This window comes from Planococcus citri, chromosome 3 (genome assembly GCF_950023065.1).
Source record: "Planococcus citri chromosome 3, ihPlaCitr1.1, whole genome shotgun sequence".
NCBI lineage: Eukaryota > Metazoa > Arthropoda > Insecta > Hemiptera > Pseudococcidae > Planococcus > Planococcus citri.
This window is the reverse complement of record NC_088679.1, coordinates 15571224-15591429: the sequence shown is the minus strand read 5'-3', so window position 1 is coordinate 15591429 and position 20206 is coordinate 15571224. Positions and strand designations below refer to the sequence as shown.

Sequence of the window (20206 nt, the reverse complement as noted above, 5' to 3'; positions counted from 1 at the left end):
TTAAATCGTCAATCGAGGGGATTTTTATCTCATATGTTTTGTACTCTTAAGATGGTAATGTGAGATTATTACTTGATCATCGACATCATTGGTATGCCATAAGGCGTTCCTCAACATCTGGCCAGGCCCAGTTGCCGAATGAACGACTTTAATATGGATACCTGGTTCGGCATAGGCTCTGAATGGTGACGCTTGCCAATAAACTTGCGAATTTTTCTTCCACATCACAGCGTAAAATTTCCTATTACTTTGGTAACTGAAAACAAATCCGATGTAATCGTCGTCTGTTTCTGTATCGACGTAAAACGTTCCCTCAAAATCGACTCCTCCGAAGGCATCGTATCCTGGAACATTCCATACATTAAATGAGGAGTTGTAAAACTTGACCAAGGTGAGAAAATTCTAAACTAATTACCTATCGCTAAACCAGGATCACTATTCATTGTTTGCTCGATTTCAGCTCCTTGGTTCAAAATAACCCAATTCGGGTCAATTTGAGAGTCGCCTTCTGGATCCAAGACCACAGTTTGGTACGCTCTGTTGACAAAAATGTCAAAAATTTGTTATATTTCCTGCATTAGAAGTTGGCAGGGGTGCCAAAGAGGGGATGGAAAATTACCTGAAATCTGTTTTGTAAATTTGCGAATTATTGGGACAGTTGTCCAAGAAATTGATCACATCGTCGCCGTCGAAATCTTCTTGACAAACGTCTCCAATACCATCGCCTAAGAAACATATTCAAAAACCCTAAGTGAACTAAAGAGGTTCAATGGAGTGGCATAATAATATTGAGAATCGTGTACAATCCTACCATTGGCATCAGTCTGATTGGGATTCTTTTGCAAAGGACAATTATCATAAATATTAAGAACCTGATCTCCGTCAATATCGTCGTCGCAAACATCTCCTAAACCATCCTTATCAGTATCCAACTGATCGCTGTTCGGATGATGGGGGCAATTATCAATCGAATCTTGTTTCCCGTCACTTGAACGTGAGAAAAAAAGACAGTTAATTTCATCGAAACTGAAGCAAGAATTGGAAATACAACTCAAAACTAACCCATCGGTATCGACATCTGTGTCGCAAGCGTCTCCTACGCCATTACTGTCGTGATCTTCTTGATTTGCATTGCTGGTAGTAGGACAGTTATCGCACAGGTCTCCGACTCCGTCACCATCTCCGTCTTTTTGGTCGTTATTCGATACGAATGGGCAATTATCGACGTTGTTGTGGATGCCTAGAAAAATTCCAAGAGGTTTTTTTGTTGTAAAAAGAAGAGCCAAGTGGTTTCAAAAATGATCACTTGATGTACTATTTACCATCACCATCCCAATCATTATCGCAAGCGTCTCCTTTGCCATCTTTATTGCTGTCTTTTTGATCTTTATTTGGGATTAATGGACAGTTATCGCAAGCATCGCCTACATTATCGCCGCCATCTTCGTCTGAATCTTTTTGATCGGGGTTAGGAACAAATATGCAATTATCCTGAAATCAGTGATTAATCAGTAAATGATCACTTAGCTCGAGGACAGATCACAGGCTAGTTTGAAGGTTGAAAAAGAAACTGAAATATGGCCTATAAATGAGCTGTTTCAATCGAGGAAGGGGGTCAAATAGGGCAATAGGATCGAAACGTACAAAACACATATCTGGAACAGCTTTTTACATTGCAAGCATATGGCAAATTTAGACCTCTCAGATCAATTTTTGGATCTTTCCACGTCAAATCAGCAATAATGTTTTCTACGATTTGTTCAATTAAAAGCGGCCGCAGTGTGTTCCATCCTTGGAAAACCAGGAGAAATCAGGAAATTGACCACTTACAGAAGAGTCACGGAAATATCAGTAATTATGGTATAAGCCAATATACTTATATTGTTCTTGGTTTATTTTATTTTTTGCCAAAAAAAAATCAACTTGCTTCGCTCAGGAGGTTTGGGTAGGTATAACTGAATGCCACCCAGACAAATATGAAGAAGATGAAGAAATTTTGAAATTTTGTAACAATGGCCGAAATGTATTGGGACATTCATACATTCCACACTTTATCAGCGAGTTGTAAAGTAGTACAGAATCAAGTATAGTCCTCGAAAATCTACATTTTGATACTCATATTGTGTGTTTGTGTATTTCTTGGAAATTTTCGAATCATTTTGGGGTGTGAGAGTCAAATGATTTTAAAAGTGAACTATGCGCTCTTGAGAAACGAGTTTCGATAGCCATAGTCATTATATTTTTTGAGAATTTTTCAATTTTGCACCTCCTCTCCGGAGCTTATTTTGGAGTTTGAGGTCACATATGGTCTTCCAAAAATAGATTCTGCGCTCTTGAAACTCTGTGTTTTGGCACTCATATTGTGTTTCTTTAAACATTTTTCAATTTTGCACCTCCCCTACAGAGTCCATTTTGGAGCTTGAGGTCAAATGGTCTTCACAAAATGGTTTCTGATCTCTTGAGAAACGAGTTTCAATACCCTATTGCCATATTTTTTGAAAATTTTTCAACTTTACACCTCCTCCTTGGAGCCAGTTTTGAAGTTTGAGGTCAAATGGTGTTGAAAAATGGATTATGCGCTCTTGAGAAACGAGTTCCAACACCTATTTATCATCATTCTTTGTGAAAATTTTTTCAACTTTGCATCTCCCCTTTAGAGCCAATTTTGGAGATTGAGGTCGAATGGTCTTCAAAAATGGATTCTGCGCTATTGACACTCCATGCTTTGATACCCATATTGTGTTATTTCGAAATGTTTCAATTTTGCACCCTACCTTTGAAGCCCATTCTGTAGTTGAGAGGTGAAATCGTCTTCAAAAATGGATTATGCGCTCTTGAAACCCCACATAATTGTCAATTGTACACTCTGGTTTTATAGATTGAGTGAACCAAAATTGAATATTCTTGCAGGTTTGTCTCAAAGCATCACACCAAAGTTCCAAAACTGGAAACATTTTCTTCAAAAATAATTTCATGTCGAAAAAGAAAATATTAAAACAAAAACGGTTGTATCAGTAGGGGATGGACCCGCAGCTTCCACCTAAAGCGAAGTTGTGTTCCCTCGGAGTGGCAACACTGCTTAGAAGTGAACTCTATTGGATTAGTTCGGTGTATGCTATCTCTGAGAGCCAAGAAGTACCAAAGCTTTGAGTATATTTTCACTAGGGCTATCGTTAAATTGTTAGACTAGAGCTTCCATCAGGAATTTATTCCAGATGCCTTTTTTATGTAAATGTTTTATGCGTTATTCTATCAGAGACCATTAATACTTTGGCTATTGCACTCATTTCAAGTTATTTCGCGGTCTTTCACCTCTACATAGTGCATAGCAATATCTTTTGTAAGGATATTGGGCAAGAACAGGTACCCTTGGTTTAACCTCGTGTAGTAGAGTATTTCACCTCCCTCTGTTAGACAAGGAGGTCCCAACTCTACATATTTGGCGCCCCACGTTGGGCGCCAAATCTCATTCGAACCATGGCAAAGTATTGGTCGCAGAAAATAACAGATTATTTACTATTTTTTGGGAATTTTCATTTCTAAAATAGGAGTTTGATATATTATTTTTTTTTTGAGTTGCCATTCAATCATCCTCCCTCCTAAAAATTCATTAGCATCATAATTTACAAATTTTTCCAGTCGGAAATTAGCAAATATTGTTTTTTTTTCAAACCTTTTTTTCGACCTGAAATTTTTTCTGGAGACGAATTTGTAACCTTTAATTTTTGACTTGTTACAAATCAACTTGCATCGTTCAATTTTGGTTCACTCGAACTATGAGAACCATAAAGTGTACATGGTATTTTGCTCATTTAAAAAAATCGTCAATCGCATGAATATAAATTGATCCTTTATCAGTCTTCTGAACTTCCAAACCTTCAATGAATCATAAGTCAATTACCTAGTTTTTATTGAATCAGCTACCTTGAATTCGGATGAAAAATGGACTCAGTGGTAGCCCCTTGCCCAAGTACATACATATCACACCAGTTAGATTTTAGCTGTAAGTTTTGAGTTTAGCTCCCACAGTATAATTTATAATTTTCAAATTTTGAAAAATCGTTACCCCGGCGCTCGGATTTTTCCACGATATTTTCGTGGGAAAATTTCAACTCACGCGCTTGACCTATAGGGACATGTTTTATTTTCCTTTTCAACTAAATTTCTCATAATTATATTTTTTTTTTTAAGTTTGAATTCTTTATTTTCGATGGTAAGCTAATGAAAATTTGAATAATCCTGGAAAAATGTGATATGAAAAATTTTGTCGAATGGGGAAATGAAGGAAATCCTTTGTGCGAGCGCGTGAGCCAGAATTTTCCCACGACAACGCCATGGGAAAACCCTGAGCATCGGGGTAGCGATTTTTGAGAATTTTAGAGTTCAAAATTTATTGTGTGAGCTAAGCTTAAAACTGGCAGCTAAAATTTAAATGGTGTGGTACTTGGGCCTAGGGCTACCACTGAGACCACTTTCCAGTCAAATCCCTGGGAGACACTTCGTGAGGTTTCCAGTCAGTTATCTCCTGAAAATCTCATTCGAACCATGGCGAAGTATTGGTCACAGAAATTAACGGATTATTTACTATTTTTTGGGAATTTTCATTTTTAAATATTTCGATTAGATACCTACATATGTAGATAATATCTTGTGTATGAAAAATTTTTTGTTTGGATTTCCGACATGATTTCGTGGTATAGTGAAAAACGCTCTCTTGGCAACATAAACTTGCTCCGATTTTGTGGACAATTGCGGTAACGTTTAGAGTAAAACTTGTTGCATTGTATAGTCTGTCAATCGTCTGTACCGTTTCCTAATTATAATAACGCGGGGTAGTATTTAATTTAGTCATAATTCATACAAAACTCTCACTTATTCGTTCAATTTTTACGACACCCCCATTTCAGGTTCTATGGATATGGGTAACTTGATTTTTTTTTCGAGTTTCCATTCAATCATCCTCCCTCCAGAAAATTCATTAGATTAGCATCACAATTTACAAATTTGCAAGTCGGAAATTAGCAAATATTGTTTTTTTAAACCTTTTTTTCGACCTGAAATTTTTTCTGGAGACGAATTTGTAACCTTTGACTTTGGACTTGTTACAAACCAACTTGCAACGTTCAATTTTGGTTCACTCAAACTTATGAGAACCATATAAAGTGTTCAAGTAGCCAATAGGTATGCAATAAGCACAATGTGAGAGATTCTAAAGAGGGAGGAATTGTGAACAAGGTATTTTGCTCGTTTGAAAACATCGTCAATCACATGAATATAAATTGATCCTTTGTCAGTCTTCTGAACTTCCAAACCTTCAATGAATCATAAGCAATTACCTACTTTTTATTGAATCAGCTATTTTGGGATTTGGATGAAAAGTGTTTTCAGTGGTAGTCCTTGGCCCAAATACATATCACACCATTTAAATTTTAGCTGCCAGTTTTGAGTTTAGCTCCAACAGTAAAATTTAGAATTTGTCAGAAAAAATTTAAATGGATGTGGTACTTGGGCCGAGGGCTTTCCATCCAAATCCTTCGGAGACACTTCGTGAGGTTTCCTAGTCAGTTATCTTCGGAAAATCTCAATCGAACCATGGCGAAGTATTGGTCACAGAAATTAACGGATTATTTACTATTTTTTGGGAATTTCCATTTCTAAATTGGAAATCACAGTTACCTGAAATTTTTAATCTCTGAATAATTCGTTTAGGTAGATAATAATATCTTGTGTATGAACAATTTTTTGTGTGGATTTCCGACGTGATTTTGCGATGTAGGGAAAAAAGCTCTCTTAGCAACATTAATCTCATTTATTCGTTCTGAATATGGGTAACTTGATTTTTTTTTTCGAGTTTCCATGCAATCATCCTGCCTCCTGAAAATTCATTAGCATCATAATTTACAAGTTTTTCTAGTCGGAAATAATTTGCAAATATTGTTTTTTCCAACGTTTTTTTCGACGTGAAATTTTTTCTGGAAACGAATTTGTAACCTTTAACTTTTGACTTGTTGCAAACCTACTTGCAACGTTCAAATTGGTTCACTCGAACTATAAGAACAATAAAGTGTTCAAGTAGCCAATATGCAATAAGCACAATGTGAGTGATTGTAATGAGGGGGGACTTGTGAACAAGGTGCGAGTATTTTGCTCGTTTAAAAAATCTTTAATCACATGATTAGAAATTGATTCTTTATTGGTCTTTTGAACTTCCAAACCTTCAATGAATCATAAGTCAATAAAGTACCTTGTTTTTATTGAATCAGCTACTTTGGGATTTGGATGAAAAGTGGTCTCAGTGGTAGCCCTTGGCCCAAGTACATATCACAACATTCAGTTTTTAGCTGCTGGTTTCAAGTTTAGCTCTCACTGTAAAATTCTGATTTTTAAAAAATTTTTAAATCGCTACCCCAACGCTCGGCTTTTTCCCACGGTGTCTTCGTGGGAAAATTCTAACTCACGCGCTTGACCTATAGGGGCATGTTTTATTTTCCTTTTCAACTAAATTTTTCATAATTATATGAATACACGTACCTAGTACCTTGTGGTGCCCGGGTCTTTTATGGTAATTGTGGTGCCCGCGTACATAGAGGATCACATATACATGTATGATAAAGGTGTTTTGAAGCAGTTTATTTTTTTTGAATTTTTTAGTCGTAGTGGTGCCCGTTATATAAACTTGGTACTTGTGGTGCCTGCCTCAAAAAATTTTTTTTCACCTTAGAGTGCATTTCATCAAATTCTACATCGTTTTATATAAAAAGACCTTGTGGTGCCCGATTTGGGCGCCACAAGCCCAAAACCGGGCACCACAATGACTACGTATACTTAAAACGGGCACCACAATGACTAAGTTTAAATATATATATATATATTTTTTTTTTTTGAAGCTTATTCAAATTCTTCATTTTTAATGGTAATAAAAATTTGAATAATCCTGGGAAAATGTAGTAAAAAAAATTTTGAGAAATCTCTTGTTCAAGCGCGTGGGTCAGAATTTTCCCACGACAACACCGTGGGAAAAACATGACTGTCGGGGTAGCGATTTTTGAGAATTTTAGAATTCAAAATTTGACTGTGGGAGCTAAACTTAAAACTGGCAGCTAAAATTTAAATGGTGTGGTACTTGGGCCAAGGGCTACCACTGAGACCACTTTCCATCCAAATCCCTGGGAGACCGTTCGTAAGGTTCCCTAGTCAGTTATCTCCAAGTGTCTTGTGAAAAGCTCATTCGAACCATGGCGAAGTATTGGTGACAGAAATTAACGGATTATTTACTATTTTTTGGGAATTTTCATTTCTATGCATTAGTTACAAAATGTCTATAAAAAATTTTTTGCTTAGATTTCCGACACAATTTTGCAATGTAGGGAAAAAAGCTCTCTTGGCAACATAAATTCCCATTTATTCGTTCAATTTTTACGACACCCTCATTTCAGGTTCTCTGAATATGGGTAACTTGATTTTTTTTCGAGTTTCCATTCAATCACCCTCCCAATTAGCAAATATTGTTTTTTTCAACCTTTTTTTGACCTGAAATTTTTTTCTGAAGACGAGTTTTTTTTAATGATTTGTAACCTCTTTGAGTTTTGACTTGTGAGAAACCAGCTTGCAACGTTCAATTTTGATTCACTCGAACTATGAGAACCATAACGTGTTCATTTGTTCAAGTAGCCATGCAATAAGCACAATGTGAGTGTTGTGAGTGATTGTAAAGAGGGGGAATTATGAACAAAGTGTTTTGCTCGCTTAAAAAATTCTTCAATCACATGAGTGGAAATTGATCCTTTGATAGTCTTTTGAACTTCCAAACTTTCAATGAATCATAAGTAAATTACCTTCATAGTGTTTATTGAATCAGCTACTTTGGAATTTGGACAAAAAGTGGTCTCAGTGGTAGCTCTTTTGGCCTTATTTTAGATTTTAGCTGCCAGTTTTGAGTTTTGCTCCCACAGTAAAATTTTGAATTTTGAAATTTTCAAAAACCGTTACCCCGACGCTCGGATTTTTCCCAGGGCGTTTTCGTGGGAAAATTTCAACTCACGTGCTTGACCTATGACCACATGTTTTATATTCCTTTTCAACTAATATCAAGTATTCAGATTCTTTATTTTTGATGAAAATCTAAATAATCCTTGAAACATGTAATAAGTATAAAAAATTTTGTTGAATGGGAAAATGAAAGAAATCCATTGTGCTAGCGCGTGGTTCAGTATTTTTCCACAGCACACACCGTGGGAAAAACCTGAACGTCGAGGTAGCGATTTTTGAGAATTTTAAAATTCAAAATTTTACTGTTGGAGACAAACTCAATACTGGAAGCCGAAATTTTAATGGTGTGGTACTTGGGGCAAGGACTACCACTGTGACCACTTTCCATCCAAATCCTTGAAAATCTCATTCAAACCACTGCGATGTAAGTATTGGTCGCAGAAATTAACGGATTATTTACTAGTTTTTGGGAATTTTCATTTCCAATTAATAACGGATGTTATACGCGTATTTATGTAAATTGTTTGGATTTGGGACGTGAGTTTGCGATGTATGGAAAAAAGCTCTCTTTGCAACATAAATTCTCATTTTATTTATTCAATTTTTACAACGCCACACGCCCATTTCAGGTTCTCTGGGTATTAGTAACTTGAGGGATTTTTTTTTTTTTTTTTTGAATTTTCATTCATTATTCGCTCCTTCTGAAAATTTATTAGTATCATAATTGACACACTTTTTCATTCCATTGCACTTTTTTCTAGTCGGAAATTTGCAAAATTGTTTTTTTTTTCAAGCCTTTTTTCGACATGACATTTTTTTTGGAGATAAGTTTTTTCTGATTTGTAACCTTTGACTTATGACTTGTGACAAACCAACTGACTACGTTCAATTTTGATTCACTCGAACTATGAGAACCACAAAGGGTTCAAGTAGCCAGTATGCAAAAAGCATTTTGCAAAAATTTTCTTGCAATCAGATGAAGACCATTCAGTTGTGAACGTAATTAGGTATGCAAGAAAGGCAAAAATTGCGCGTACAACATGCTGAAATGCATGCTTTTTTTGCATATCACACGCATGCGTGAATTTGGACTTTTTCAAAAAATCGCATGCTATTCAGCCAGTGAATAGCATGCTTGAAAGTAAACCAAAAGTAAGTATGTACCAAAAGTGCGGAAATTTTAGCAGAAAAATTGCTCAAACTCACAGGCAATACTATCTACTGATTAATTGTGAATCTTAAGACATTCTAATAGATAATTTTTTCAAAAAAATTTAAAAAAAAAATAAAGAATTTCCGGCGCTTACGGATCGATCCCAGGTTCCTGCGATGTGTGACTGCTTAACTCACTCGGCCACCTCGCAACTTAATTGACTAGAGGTTATTTTTGCATAAATGTTATCAATTTTTGGACTTGAAAAAATTTTTACTCGCTAGTGCATTTTAGAAAATACTTGGTTGCTAGATTGCTTCTGTTCAGCATGCGAAAATGTATATTTTTAACACGATAATGTACGCTTTTACACCAGTCCAAAATCACGCACTGTTATGCATGCTTTTCAGCATAATTTTGTCAATAGGGATGTAACACCGAACATCTACGAATACTCAAAGATGATGAAAAATGTAGGTCTCCCTTCGATGAAAGACTGTTCAACCAACGCTTACTCGACAGATTTTGACTTTTGAGGTTTATTGCCCGAGCGAAGCGAAGGAAATTAAATTAAAATCGTCGAAAATCACTCTTACTCCCGGGTTGATTGAAATATTTTTGGTTTTGAGGGAGAAAAACGCCAGTATTTTTACTTCTAAACGATTACGTACATATCTTCTACATATGTCTATTTTTCGAGTTGATTTCGCTCCTAACTCAAAATTGAGCCTGGAAAAGGAAAGGGGGTAATCTAAAAATGTTTAAAAACGAAGTGTGAGGTGTCAAAATCCATGTTTTCAAACCTCCTGAACACGTTTATGAAGATATAGTTCACTCTATACCTACCTAAGTAGTTGAAAGGTGACCTGGAGATTGGAGATAATTTTTAAAATTTTCAAAAATTTGTCTGGGGTTTCAGAACAAGTTCATAAGTATTAGTCGGCGGGCCCGCATAAGGATCACCTGCACACCCCTGCCGATTCTCCGGGACAACTTTTTTCTTTAAGGGGAAGTCCTAAGGAACATTTCTAGCCCCTGTTCTAAAAAAAAAAGTGGCCCTACTTACAAAATGGCGGCCATTTTGATTGACAGGTCAGCCGAAATCGCAGGTTTTGCGTTCCAACATAGGACTTTCACGGAATTTTTTAAACCGTACAAAGGTAGATCGAAAGAGCAGGAAAAAATTCATCACCTGTCAGAATTTCAAGTGCTAAAGTGCCTTTTTCGATTTTTGGTGAATTTTCATAAATCAAATTTTGGCCAAAATGTGAGAAAAAAATCAAAATTTTACCAAATTGACCTAGAAATCTGAAATTTGGGATATATCCTATTTTCGACCTGCCAAATCGATTGGAAACTGTTTCAACCCGTTTTGAGCAATTCTGGAGCCTCCAGCAGATTTTTGAAACTCGAAATTCTCACAAAATTTCATCAAATGGAGTTGAAAAGCCGAAATTCATTCTGCAAACTAATTTCAATACGCTATGAAGTCGACTGCAGGTAATTTTCAAGTCGTTTTGGTGCCTACAGCGATTTTTTGAAAATTACTGGAGCCTCCAGCAGATTTTTGAAACTCAAAATTCTCACAAAATTTCATCAAATGGAGTTGGAAAGTCGAAATTTACTCTGCAAGCTAATTTCAATACAATATGAAGTCGACTGCATGGTGGTTTCAGCAAGTAGTTTTGAAACTTCCAGCTACTTTTTCGAAATTTCAATTCTCCTAAAAACGCGATGAAACTTTTCAAAAGGTCACTGGTGGCTCCAAAATTACTTGAACTCGCCCGAAGTCGTCTTCAGAAGGTGTTAAAATTGAAGTGCAGAGTTAATTTCAGCTTGCTAACCCCATATTTGATGAAATTTTGGCTACTGGAGGCTCCAGTAATTTTCAAAAAATCGCTGGTGGCTCCAAAACGACTTGAAAATCACCTGCAGTCGACTTCATAGCGTATTGAAATTAGTTTGCAGAATGAATTTCGGCATTCCAACTCCATTTGATGAAATTTTGTGAGAATTTCGTGTTTCAAAAATCTTCTGGAGGCTCCAGAACTGCTCAAAACTGGTTGAAACAGTTTCCAATCGATTTGACAGGTCGAAAATAGGATACCTATATCCCAAATTTCAGATTTCTAGGTCAATTTGGTAAAATTTTGATTTTTTTCTCACATTTTGGCCAAAATTTGATTTATGAAAATTCACCAAAAATCGAAAAAGGCACTTTAGCACTTGAAATTTTGACAGGTGATGAATTTTTTCCTGCTCTTTCGATCTACCTTTGTACGGTTTAAAAAAATCCGTGAAAGTCCTATGTTGGAACGCAAAACCTGCGATTTCGGCTGACCTGTCAATCAAAATGGCCGCCTGTTCCTTAGGACCCCCTTTAAGAAAAAAGTTGTCCCGGAGAATCGGCAGGGGGTGCAAGTAATCCTTATGCGTGCCCCCCGACTATATGCAATCTGAACACGTTTCTGAAGCTATTTTTACATAATAATCAAAATGGCATCAATATCATGAAGAGAATTCTTTAGTATTTTCAAGTTTGGAATTGTAAAGAAATCGTGCGGGTGCAATTCTTTAGAACAATAGAACAAACAAGTACGATTTTCAAACTTGAGCTAAATAGTGAAGATAAATTTCTCACCGAACTATTCGGAATACCATCGTTGTCAATATCGTCATCGCATTTGTCACCGATTCCATCGTTGTCTTGGTCTTCTTGTCCGGAATTTGGAATAAATATACAGTTATCCTGAAAATATTTCCTGCATAATATATAATGAAAGATACAGACTTATGATACCATGCTCACATCCCTTCTGAATTAATTTTATATGTAGTTAGGTTTTTTGAGTTCACTACGTTTACTTACCTGTTTACAAACGCTATCTTCGCATTTCAGATTATAATCTGGCCATCCATCGAGATCGGTATCTTTACCGCAAAATCTGCCATTTCCTGCCCATCCTTCTTTACACTGTGCAGAACAAAATTTATATAGAAAACTGTGTCCAAATTCAGGCGATGGTATTTACCTATTTTACTAGTGATTGCGTCAAAAACAGGCTTACCTTACACCTGTATTCGTTCTTCGTAGCCAGTAAACAATCGGCATTCGAATCACATTGACTGCCATCTGGGCATCGAATTAATTGCTGCTCTGCTCGAATGACAGCTGTCGCAGCAGCTCTGATTACCGTCGTATGAGAAGTATTCAACGAACAAACCGTATGGCAGATTTGACATACAAAAGATCCCTGTAAAATTAGTACGTACAACACGTCAACATTTTGCTCTCTGTTCTCATAGATCGTGTAATTGAAGATGGTTTGAGGCAATTCTTACCGGAGTATTTATACAAGGTCCTTTGCAGCCACCGTTAGCATAAGCACATTCGTCGATATCGCTGCATATTTGCTTATTACGTAAAGCTGCGTCTAATCCTATACCTTCTGGAGCGTTTCCTGTGTATCCTGGAGGACACGGTTCGCATCGGAATCCCGGTCTGAGGTTTATACAGCGTACTTTTGGATCGCAGGGGTTCAGTTTGCACTACACCATGAGAATATTATTGCTATCAGATCTGCTTTGAAGCTCAATGTTAGTAAATCTCAAACGTGGAAAAAACATAATACATACTTCTTCGATTTCTGCGCAGGCAGTGCCATTGTTGGTTAATCCATAAGGGCATGAGCCACATTTGTAGTAAGGGGGTTCATTAGCTGGGAAACATCTACTGCCTGCGAGAATACACAGCGTTAGAATAAAGATAAATGACTAATTATCACTGAGGGAGTTCCTGTCTTACCGGCAGGGCATGGACTCAAATCGCAGATATTCAATGAAGGGGGACATTTTCGACCCGAACAGTTATTCGTACAATTGGACATTGTCATAGGGCAAGGGTAACCTTAATGAAAAGAGCACAGAATCGTATAAACTTGGCACAAAATTACATCGATTATTTTGTAAGTACCTATTTTAATGGGTATGTACTTACCTGGTTTACAAGTAGTGACCATCTGTTCGCAAGGAGTCAATTCTCGACACCATCTACCATCTCCGATCATTCCTGAAGGACATGCGCCGCATCTGAATCCTTGAGGAAGGTCTTGACATAATACCCCTGTAAACAGTACACCATTAGCCAAAGAATTGAACACAGATAAGACCTATAGACTCGATTTAAACTGAGATAGGTACCTGGGAAACATGGCTGTTCATCGCAAGTTATATGTTTAGTGCAATTGATTCCGTCTCCGATGAAGCCTGTCGGACAAGGGCCACATCTAGGCCCATCTGCGGTATCAGTACACGTGACACCTGTACATAGAAAGGTCATGAGAATTTGTAACTAATTGGACAAAACAACATGGTGTCCAATGTCCTTTTTTTGGAAAGACGAGAAAAGTCGAGGAATTTTATTCTTTTGGAAGAGAGGTATGAATGCTAGGAAATGATAAATTTTCGCTCCGAAATCAGAAAATATTGTAAAATTACTTACTTTTTTAAAAAATGAATTATGTTAGAAGAATAGGAAATGGTGATGAAAGTTTAGGCAAGAGAGGTCTAAGTAATTATCCTGTTTTCTTTAGCTTCGTCCCTGCTATTTGCTTGTGTGTCCTATTTTTTTTTTTTTTTTTTCGTCGAACCACTCAACAAATGCTGATTCTAGTCTGAATTCTCAATGAAGTGTAGTTTTTTGGTCAGCATTTAAAGAAATCCAAATTCTGCTATGATTGCCAAAAAATTTCATCTTTTGTACCATGAAATCTGATGAAGTATCAATTTTTCCTCTGCTGTCTGAAAAGTCCGGTTTTTCAAACCAAAATTGCCACATGAAAATTTTTTTTGACGATTGTTTCGACCTTTCTAAAAAAAGTTCAATATTTTGCCAAAGTTGTCAAAAAAGACTCTGTGAAAAAATCCATTTTTAGTCGAAATTGTCAAAGAATCGTAATTTTTATTTCAATTTGTCAAAGTTGTAATATTTTTTGTCTAAAAAAAGTGTTATTGTTTTTTTTTTCAAAAAGGCCAAAAGGTTCTGCTAATCTGTCAATAGTTCTGAAAAATTGTCTTCCGTACCAAATTTGTCAAGAAGTTTTGGTTTTTGTTCTTGTGAAAAAAATGGCTTTTACCAAAGTTGGCGAATAGTTCTGTGTTTGGAGTTTTTGCGAGGAAACGCGAAAAAACTGTACTGTAATTGCTATTTCATCATTGTCAAGACGTAGCCAATCAGCGAGTAGTAATTTTTATAATGCCAATGTTGCCAAGCAATAATATTTTGGGGCCAAATTCTAAAATGTTACTTGCAGTTGTTTTCGTCAATGATTATTTAAAATTTTGGGACAAAATTCATAGCAATTTTTAAATGGTACCTACAAAAAATTATTTTTTGAATTCAGTTTTATAAAATACCAGCCACCTTTCTATCAACAAGAAGTGAAACTAAAAAATCAGAAAAATGAAATTTTTCTAATAATTGATGCTAAATGTCTTAGATGAAATCATGTTCCAAATTTGTTTAACGAAAAATTTAAAAGCGTGAACCATTAAAGCAATCAATGAGCAAAAAATGTATTGCAAAAACTGTCTTGCAATCAGCGAATAACTGATGGCTTTTTTTTTTTCAATAGCGGTTCCATTCTTAGGTCAAATTTTCAAAAAAGCCCCTGTTTCCTCGTTTCTAAATTGTTATTAAGTTCCGTTTTGTGACAAAATCGTCAGTATATGTCCTGTTTTGTCTAGACTGCTATAAAATGTCAGTTTTTTCGTCAAAATTGTGCTATAAAGTCCCATTTCTTGAGAAAATTGCTCTATTTTTGACAAAAATTGTAAAAAAAAATTCCAATCCACTCGTACATGAAAATTGTCAAAAAATCCAAATTATTGTTGAAATAGTTTTAAAAAAGTCCCAATTTTTGCCCAAATTTCCATAAGTGTCCTTTTCTAATCTATGTGAAAATTGTCAATAAGTCCGACTTAATGTTGAAATAGTCAAAAGATTCTAATTTTTGCTTCAATTTCTAAAAATGTTCCTCCATTTGTCAAAATAGTAAAGAAAAAGTCCTAATTTTTGCCAAAATTGTCGAGAAGTCATGTTTTTTATCTAGACTGCTACAGGTACGTTTTTCGTCAAGATTGTGGTGAAAGGTCTGTCCCATTTCTTGAGAAAATTGTCATAAAGTCACAATTTTTGCTCAAATTGTGAGAAAGCTCTGTTTTTGGCCAAAATTGTGACGAAAAAGTCCAATTCACATGAAAATTATCTAAAAGTCTGCATTATTGTTGAAATAATCAAAAGGTTCCAATTTTTGCCCAAATTCTCAAAAATGCTCATTTCCAATTTATGTTGTGAAAATTGTGAAAAAATCGGACTTATTGTTGAAATGGTCAGAAGGACCTAATTCTTGCCCAAATTAATTTAAAATGTCCATTTACTGTCAAAATCGTAAAGAAAAAATTCCATATTTTGCCAAAATTGTCGAGAAGTCCTGTTTCCTATCGTGAGGCTGCAAAAAAAAGTTATGTTTATGTGCAGAAGTCCGCGTTTTCGTCAAAATTGATTAATGAGATGGAATTTTTTGCCTAAATTGTCAAAAAGTTCCATTTTTTCCAAAATTGTGCCAATTCATGCGGAAATTTTTGAAACGCCCGGCTCATTTTTAAAATTGTCAAAAAAGTCTCAAATTTTTCCCAAATTTCCACAAATGTTTTTTCCGTCAAAATTGCTTATAATAAGATATAATTTTTTTGCTCGAATTTCCAAAAAGTTTCATTTTTTTCCAAAATTGTACTAAGTTTTGTTAAATAGTTTACATTTTTGCGAAAGTTGTCAAGACGTTCTAATTTTTATCAAAAAAGTGCTGTTTTTTTTTTAGAGTGCCCAATTAAAAGTCCTGTTTCTTGTACAAATTGTCTAATTTTTTTTAAATTGATAATTTTTAAACTAAATTTTAGAGCAATCAACCAATATGGTGAAAGCAAATGCAAAAACTATTTTGCAATCAGCAATCAAAAATACAGTTTTCTGTCTGTACTGGATCGCCTCAACCATTCGCATCATTTTAATTTACTGTTCCCATCGAAAATGGAAATATTTAGGCCTCGTAAAATTTTGTCTTGAACACATTTAAAAGTTCCTTTCCAGTTTTTCAGCAAGTTGAAGCCCGTCCACCTCCGTTGCCAATTGTTATGGTTTGGAAAATTGGTGAAATCGGTTTGTTAGACGGAGGAAAGTCAGAGAAAATCATTTCTTCAAATGATAGGACATCCTGTAGGTACTACATAGTAAAATAACACTGAAAAACATTACCTGGATAACACGGTTGGTTCTTGCAAGAGTAATACCACACGCACGACCTTCCATCTCCTCTATGACCAGGTGGACATCTTCCACATTGCGGTCCAGTGGCCGTATCTCTGCATTCGACTCCTATTAACGATCAACATCTCATCAATATTTTAAACATTTTGTTGCTTAGAATAAGTATTAACGTGTTAAAGCTCACCAGGATAGCAAGGATTATCTCTGCAAGTATACAATTTGACGCAATTTTTACCATCACCGCTGTACCCTGTTGGACATGGGCCACATCTGGGACCTTGCGGAGTATCGAAACACTGAGATCCTGCGAAATTTATCTCAATTTATCATCCATACTCTACTTAAGTATGAGGTATTCGAATGGAAAGTTTTGAAATCTGCAACTAGTGTTATTCTGACCTGGGAAACAAGGATTATCCTTACACGTGAAGAACCTCGTGCAAATTCTTCCATCTCCAGAAAATCCTGCAGGGCAAGGACCGCATTTAGGACCCTCGTTGGTATCTCTGCATTCAACGCCAGGGAAACAAGGGGCTAATTCGCAAGAGTAAAGGCGATTGCATGATTTACCGTCGCCGCTGTAACCAGGAGGGCAAGGACCGCATCTAGGACCGTTCTCTGTGTCTTGGCATTGAACTCCTGTAAAAGTATGGAATCAAGATTATGAATGGGGCATTGTGAGAGTTGAAGATGGCCCTCACACTAACCAGGATGACAAGGTTGTTCCCGACAGGTGTATACTCTAATGCAGGCTCTACCATCTCCTTTGTATCCTTCAGGACATGGACCACATCTGGGACCGGTTGGGGTATCTTGACATTGTACTCCTAATAAGATATCGAACCAAGTATTGAATGAAATTGGTGATATTTTGATATGTAAGCAACATGTAATGACGGCTGAAAATTACCTGGATAACACGGCTGATCATCGCAAGTGTACACTTTCGTACAAGTCTTTCCATCTCCGGTGTATCCGGCTGGACATGCACCACATCTGGGCCCTTCGACGTTATTCACACAACTAACACCGGGATAACAAGGTGTATTTTGGCAATTACTAATACTAACGCAAGTACGTCCATCTCCTGTGAATCCAGGAGGGCAAGGTCCACATCTAGCCCCCTCTGGTGCATTAACGCAAGGCACTCCTGTATAAGAATAGGTACATAATATGTATTAAAGTGCTTTTCATTTCACAGAGCTAGGAATATCTATTTGGGGAACATTTTGTGGACCTCTGAAACAAGGTCTTTCCTGACAAGTATATCGCCTTTGACATTGTTTTCCATCTCCATAGTATCCTGCCGGACAAGGACCGCAAACTGGCACGTTATTAATTATCTCGCAATTTACTCCTGGGTAACAAGCATCCGGTGCACAATTTTTTTTCGACGATATAACTGCGGAAATGATTGAAATTGGTGTTTTAATTTTTACCTACTGATTGATTCGACTGATTAAATTTTTTTTTCAAAACTTACGGAAGCATTGGGCTCCATTTCCAGTATAGTTAGGTGGGCAGGGACCGCATCTGTAGCTACCATCTTCTGTATTTTCACAAGAGACTCCTGTATACAAAAATATCGATGAAAATCGAATCAAATGAATCAGATTTTGACAAAGTTTGGCATTATGACAATAGGAATAATTGCACCGCCTCCCTCCAGCTGATCTTCTGGGACTACGTTTTTCCTAAGAAAGACATTCCTAAGGGAAATTTTAAAACAAACTTGCCAAAAAAAATTGGTTTTACCAACAAAATGGCGGCCAATTTGATTGATTGGTTCGCACGAAATTTTTTGAACCGAACAAAGCTTGATCGAAAGAATATGAAAAAAATTCTTCACCAGTCAAAATTTCAAGTGCAGAAGTGCATTTTTAGATTTTTGGTGAATTTTTGATAATCAAATTTAGGCCAAAAATGAGAGAAAAAATTAAAATCTTACCAAATACTTAGACCTGGAAAGTTGAAATTTGGAGTATGCCCCATTTTCGATTTGTCAATTCGATTGGAAACTGTTTCAAACGGTTTTGAGCAGTGCTGGAGTCTCCAGCAGATTTCTGATCCGATTAGGAAATTCCACAAAATTTCATCAGATGAAAATATTGAAGATTTTAAAAAGCCGCTGGAAACTCTAAAACGGATTGAAACTTTTCGCAATCCACTTCGGAATAATGTCTTGAATTTCGTATTGAGACACTTGGATACGGAAGGAATTTTTGAAAAGTCGCTGGAAGTTCCCAAACGACTTGAAATCCACCTGCAGTCGAATTCGAAGCTCATTGAAATTAGTCTGCAGAATAAATCTGGCTTTCCAACTGCTTTTGATGAAACTCTGATGGGAATTTGAAATTTTTGAAAAATCTGCTGTAGGCTCCACAACTGCTCAAAACGGTTTGAAACAGTCTCCAATCGGTTTGGCAGGTCGAAAATAAGATATATGTATTCCAAATTTCAGCTTTCTAGGTCAATTTGGTAACATTTTAATTTTTTCTCATTTTTGGCCTGATTTTCAAAAATTTACCAAAAATCAAAAAAATAATTTTAGCACTTAAAATTTTGATTCGTGATAAATTTTTGCCTGCTCCTTCAATCTAGCTTTGTTCGATTCAAAAAATTTCGAACGAGTCCTATTTTTGGACACAAAATCTGGGATTTCGGCTGACCTGTTGATCAAAATGGCCGCCATTTTGTTAGTAAGGCCAAGGTTTTTGTTGGAAAATTTGCTTTAAAATGTTCCTTAGGATGTTTTCTATCAAAAACGTAGTCCCTGAGGATCGACGAAGGTGGGGGGGGGGTGCAAATATTCCTGTTATCATATGCCGGATTAAGTACATATGTACATACTATAAAATTCAACACAAACCTGGGAAACAAGGATTAAGATCACAAGGAACGACTGAAGGACGACACGTTAATCCATTTCCGGTGTATCCTGCCGGACATGCGCCGCATTTGAAACCTGTTGGGGTGTCCTCGCATCGAACTCCTACGATAGAAATGTTTTTTTTTTTTAAAAATAGGTATTATCTCTCTTTGTAAAATTTTGTACTCTAGAAGCTAAAGTCGAATCTTTACCAGGAGCACAAGGGTTAAAAGAACAAAGCCTGTAACAGTGTTGCCCATCTCCTGTATACCCTGCGGGGCAAGATCCGCATTGAAAACCGTTTTCTATATCTCGACATGCCACACCTACGCAATATGGAAAAAATTCAATAAAAACGAACCAAAATCATGTCGAAAAAGTAACCATAACCAATACAAAGCAACAGCTCTTACCAGGATAACAAGGGTTCAATGTACAAAAACTTCTTCGACACATTATACCGTTACCATAAAATCCAGGAGGGCAGGAACCGCATCTAAATCCACCATTCGGATCATCCTCGCAAGTGACACCTTGATCACAAAATACATACATTCATAAGTTGACCCTATAATTCCTGAGTTCTCTTAATTTTGTTCTTTCATCAGATTTCATACGTATATGTACCTGGGAAACATGGTTTTGAAGCGCAAGAAGACACAGGCCTGCAGAATCTTCCATCGCCTTCGAACCCAGCAGGACATTTACCACATCTGGGACCTTGCGGAGTATCTTCACAAACTACTCCCGGATAACAAGGGAATGGTTTACTGGAACACAGTGGTGGTGGAAGTGTTGGTCGTACCGGTCCTGGTCCTGTAAAATAATTCAATTACCTATTCAAAATTATTCATGCAACAGCTAATGTGAA

General features: G+C 36.4%; 2 protein-coding genes across 3 annotated transcripts in view; one reads left to right on the top strand and one right to left on the bottom strand.

Moving 5' to 3' along the window:
• The window catches only part of LOC135841264 (nephrin-like), a 1354679-nt gene that overhangs the window by 505956 nt on the left and 828517 nt on the right, over positions 1-20206 (top strand). The gene's annotated exons all lie outside the window — the stretch shown is intronic.
• Positions 1-20206, bottom strand: part of Tsp (Thrombospondin) — a 34569-nt gene that overhangs the window by 654 nt on the left and 13709 nt on the right. For both annotated transcript variants that reach the window (XM_065358858.1, XM_065358859.1), the window contains 25 exons: positions 19963-20151; positions 19749-19868; positions 19548-19661; positions 19336-19458; positions 17950-18036; positions 17704-17868; positions 17377-17616; positions 17174-17293; positions 16866-17105; positions 16651-16770; positions 16455-16574; positions 13343-13462; positions 13140-13265; positions 12948-13049; positions 12779-12879; positions 12485-12691; positions 12211-12396; positions 12012-12116; positions 11784-11891; positions 1323-1491; positions 1063-1240; positions 812-987; positions 620-725; positions 416-537; positions 73-344 (listed from right to left, as the gene is read on the bottom strand). In XM_065358858.1, coding sequence (XP_065214930.1) covers positions 73-344; positions 416-537; positions 620-725; positions 812-987; positions 1063-1240; positions 1323-1491; positions 11784-11891; positions 12012-12116; positions 12211-12396; positions 12485-12691; positions 12779-12879; positions 12948-13049; positions 13140-13265; positions 13343-13462; positions 16455-16574; positions 16651-16770; positions 16866-17105; positions 17174-17293; positions 17377-17616; positions 17704-17868; positions 17950-18036; positions 19336-19458; positions 19548-19661; positions 19749-19868; positions 19963-20151 — 3716 coding nt within the window. The remainder of the gene's footprint in view (positions 1-72; positions 345-415; positions 538-619; positions 726-811; positions 988-1062; positions 1241-1322; positions 1492-11783; positions 11892-12011; positions 12117-12210; positions 12397-12484; positions 12692-12778; positions 12880-12947; positions 13050-13139; positions 13266-13342; positions 13463-16454; positions 16575-16650; positions 16771-16865; positions 17106-17173; positions 17294-17376; positions 17617-17703; positions 17869-17949; positions 18037-19335; positions 19459-19547; positions 19662-19748; positions 19869-19962; positions 20152-20206) is intronic.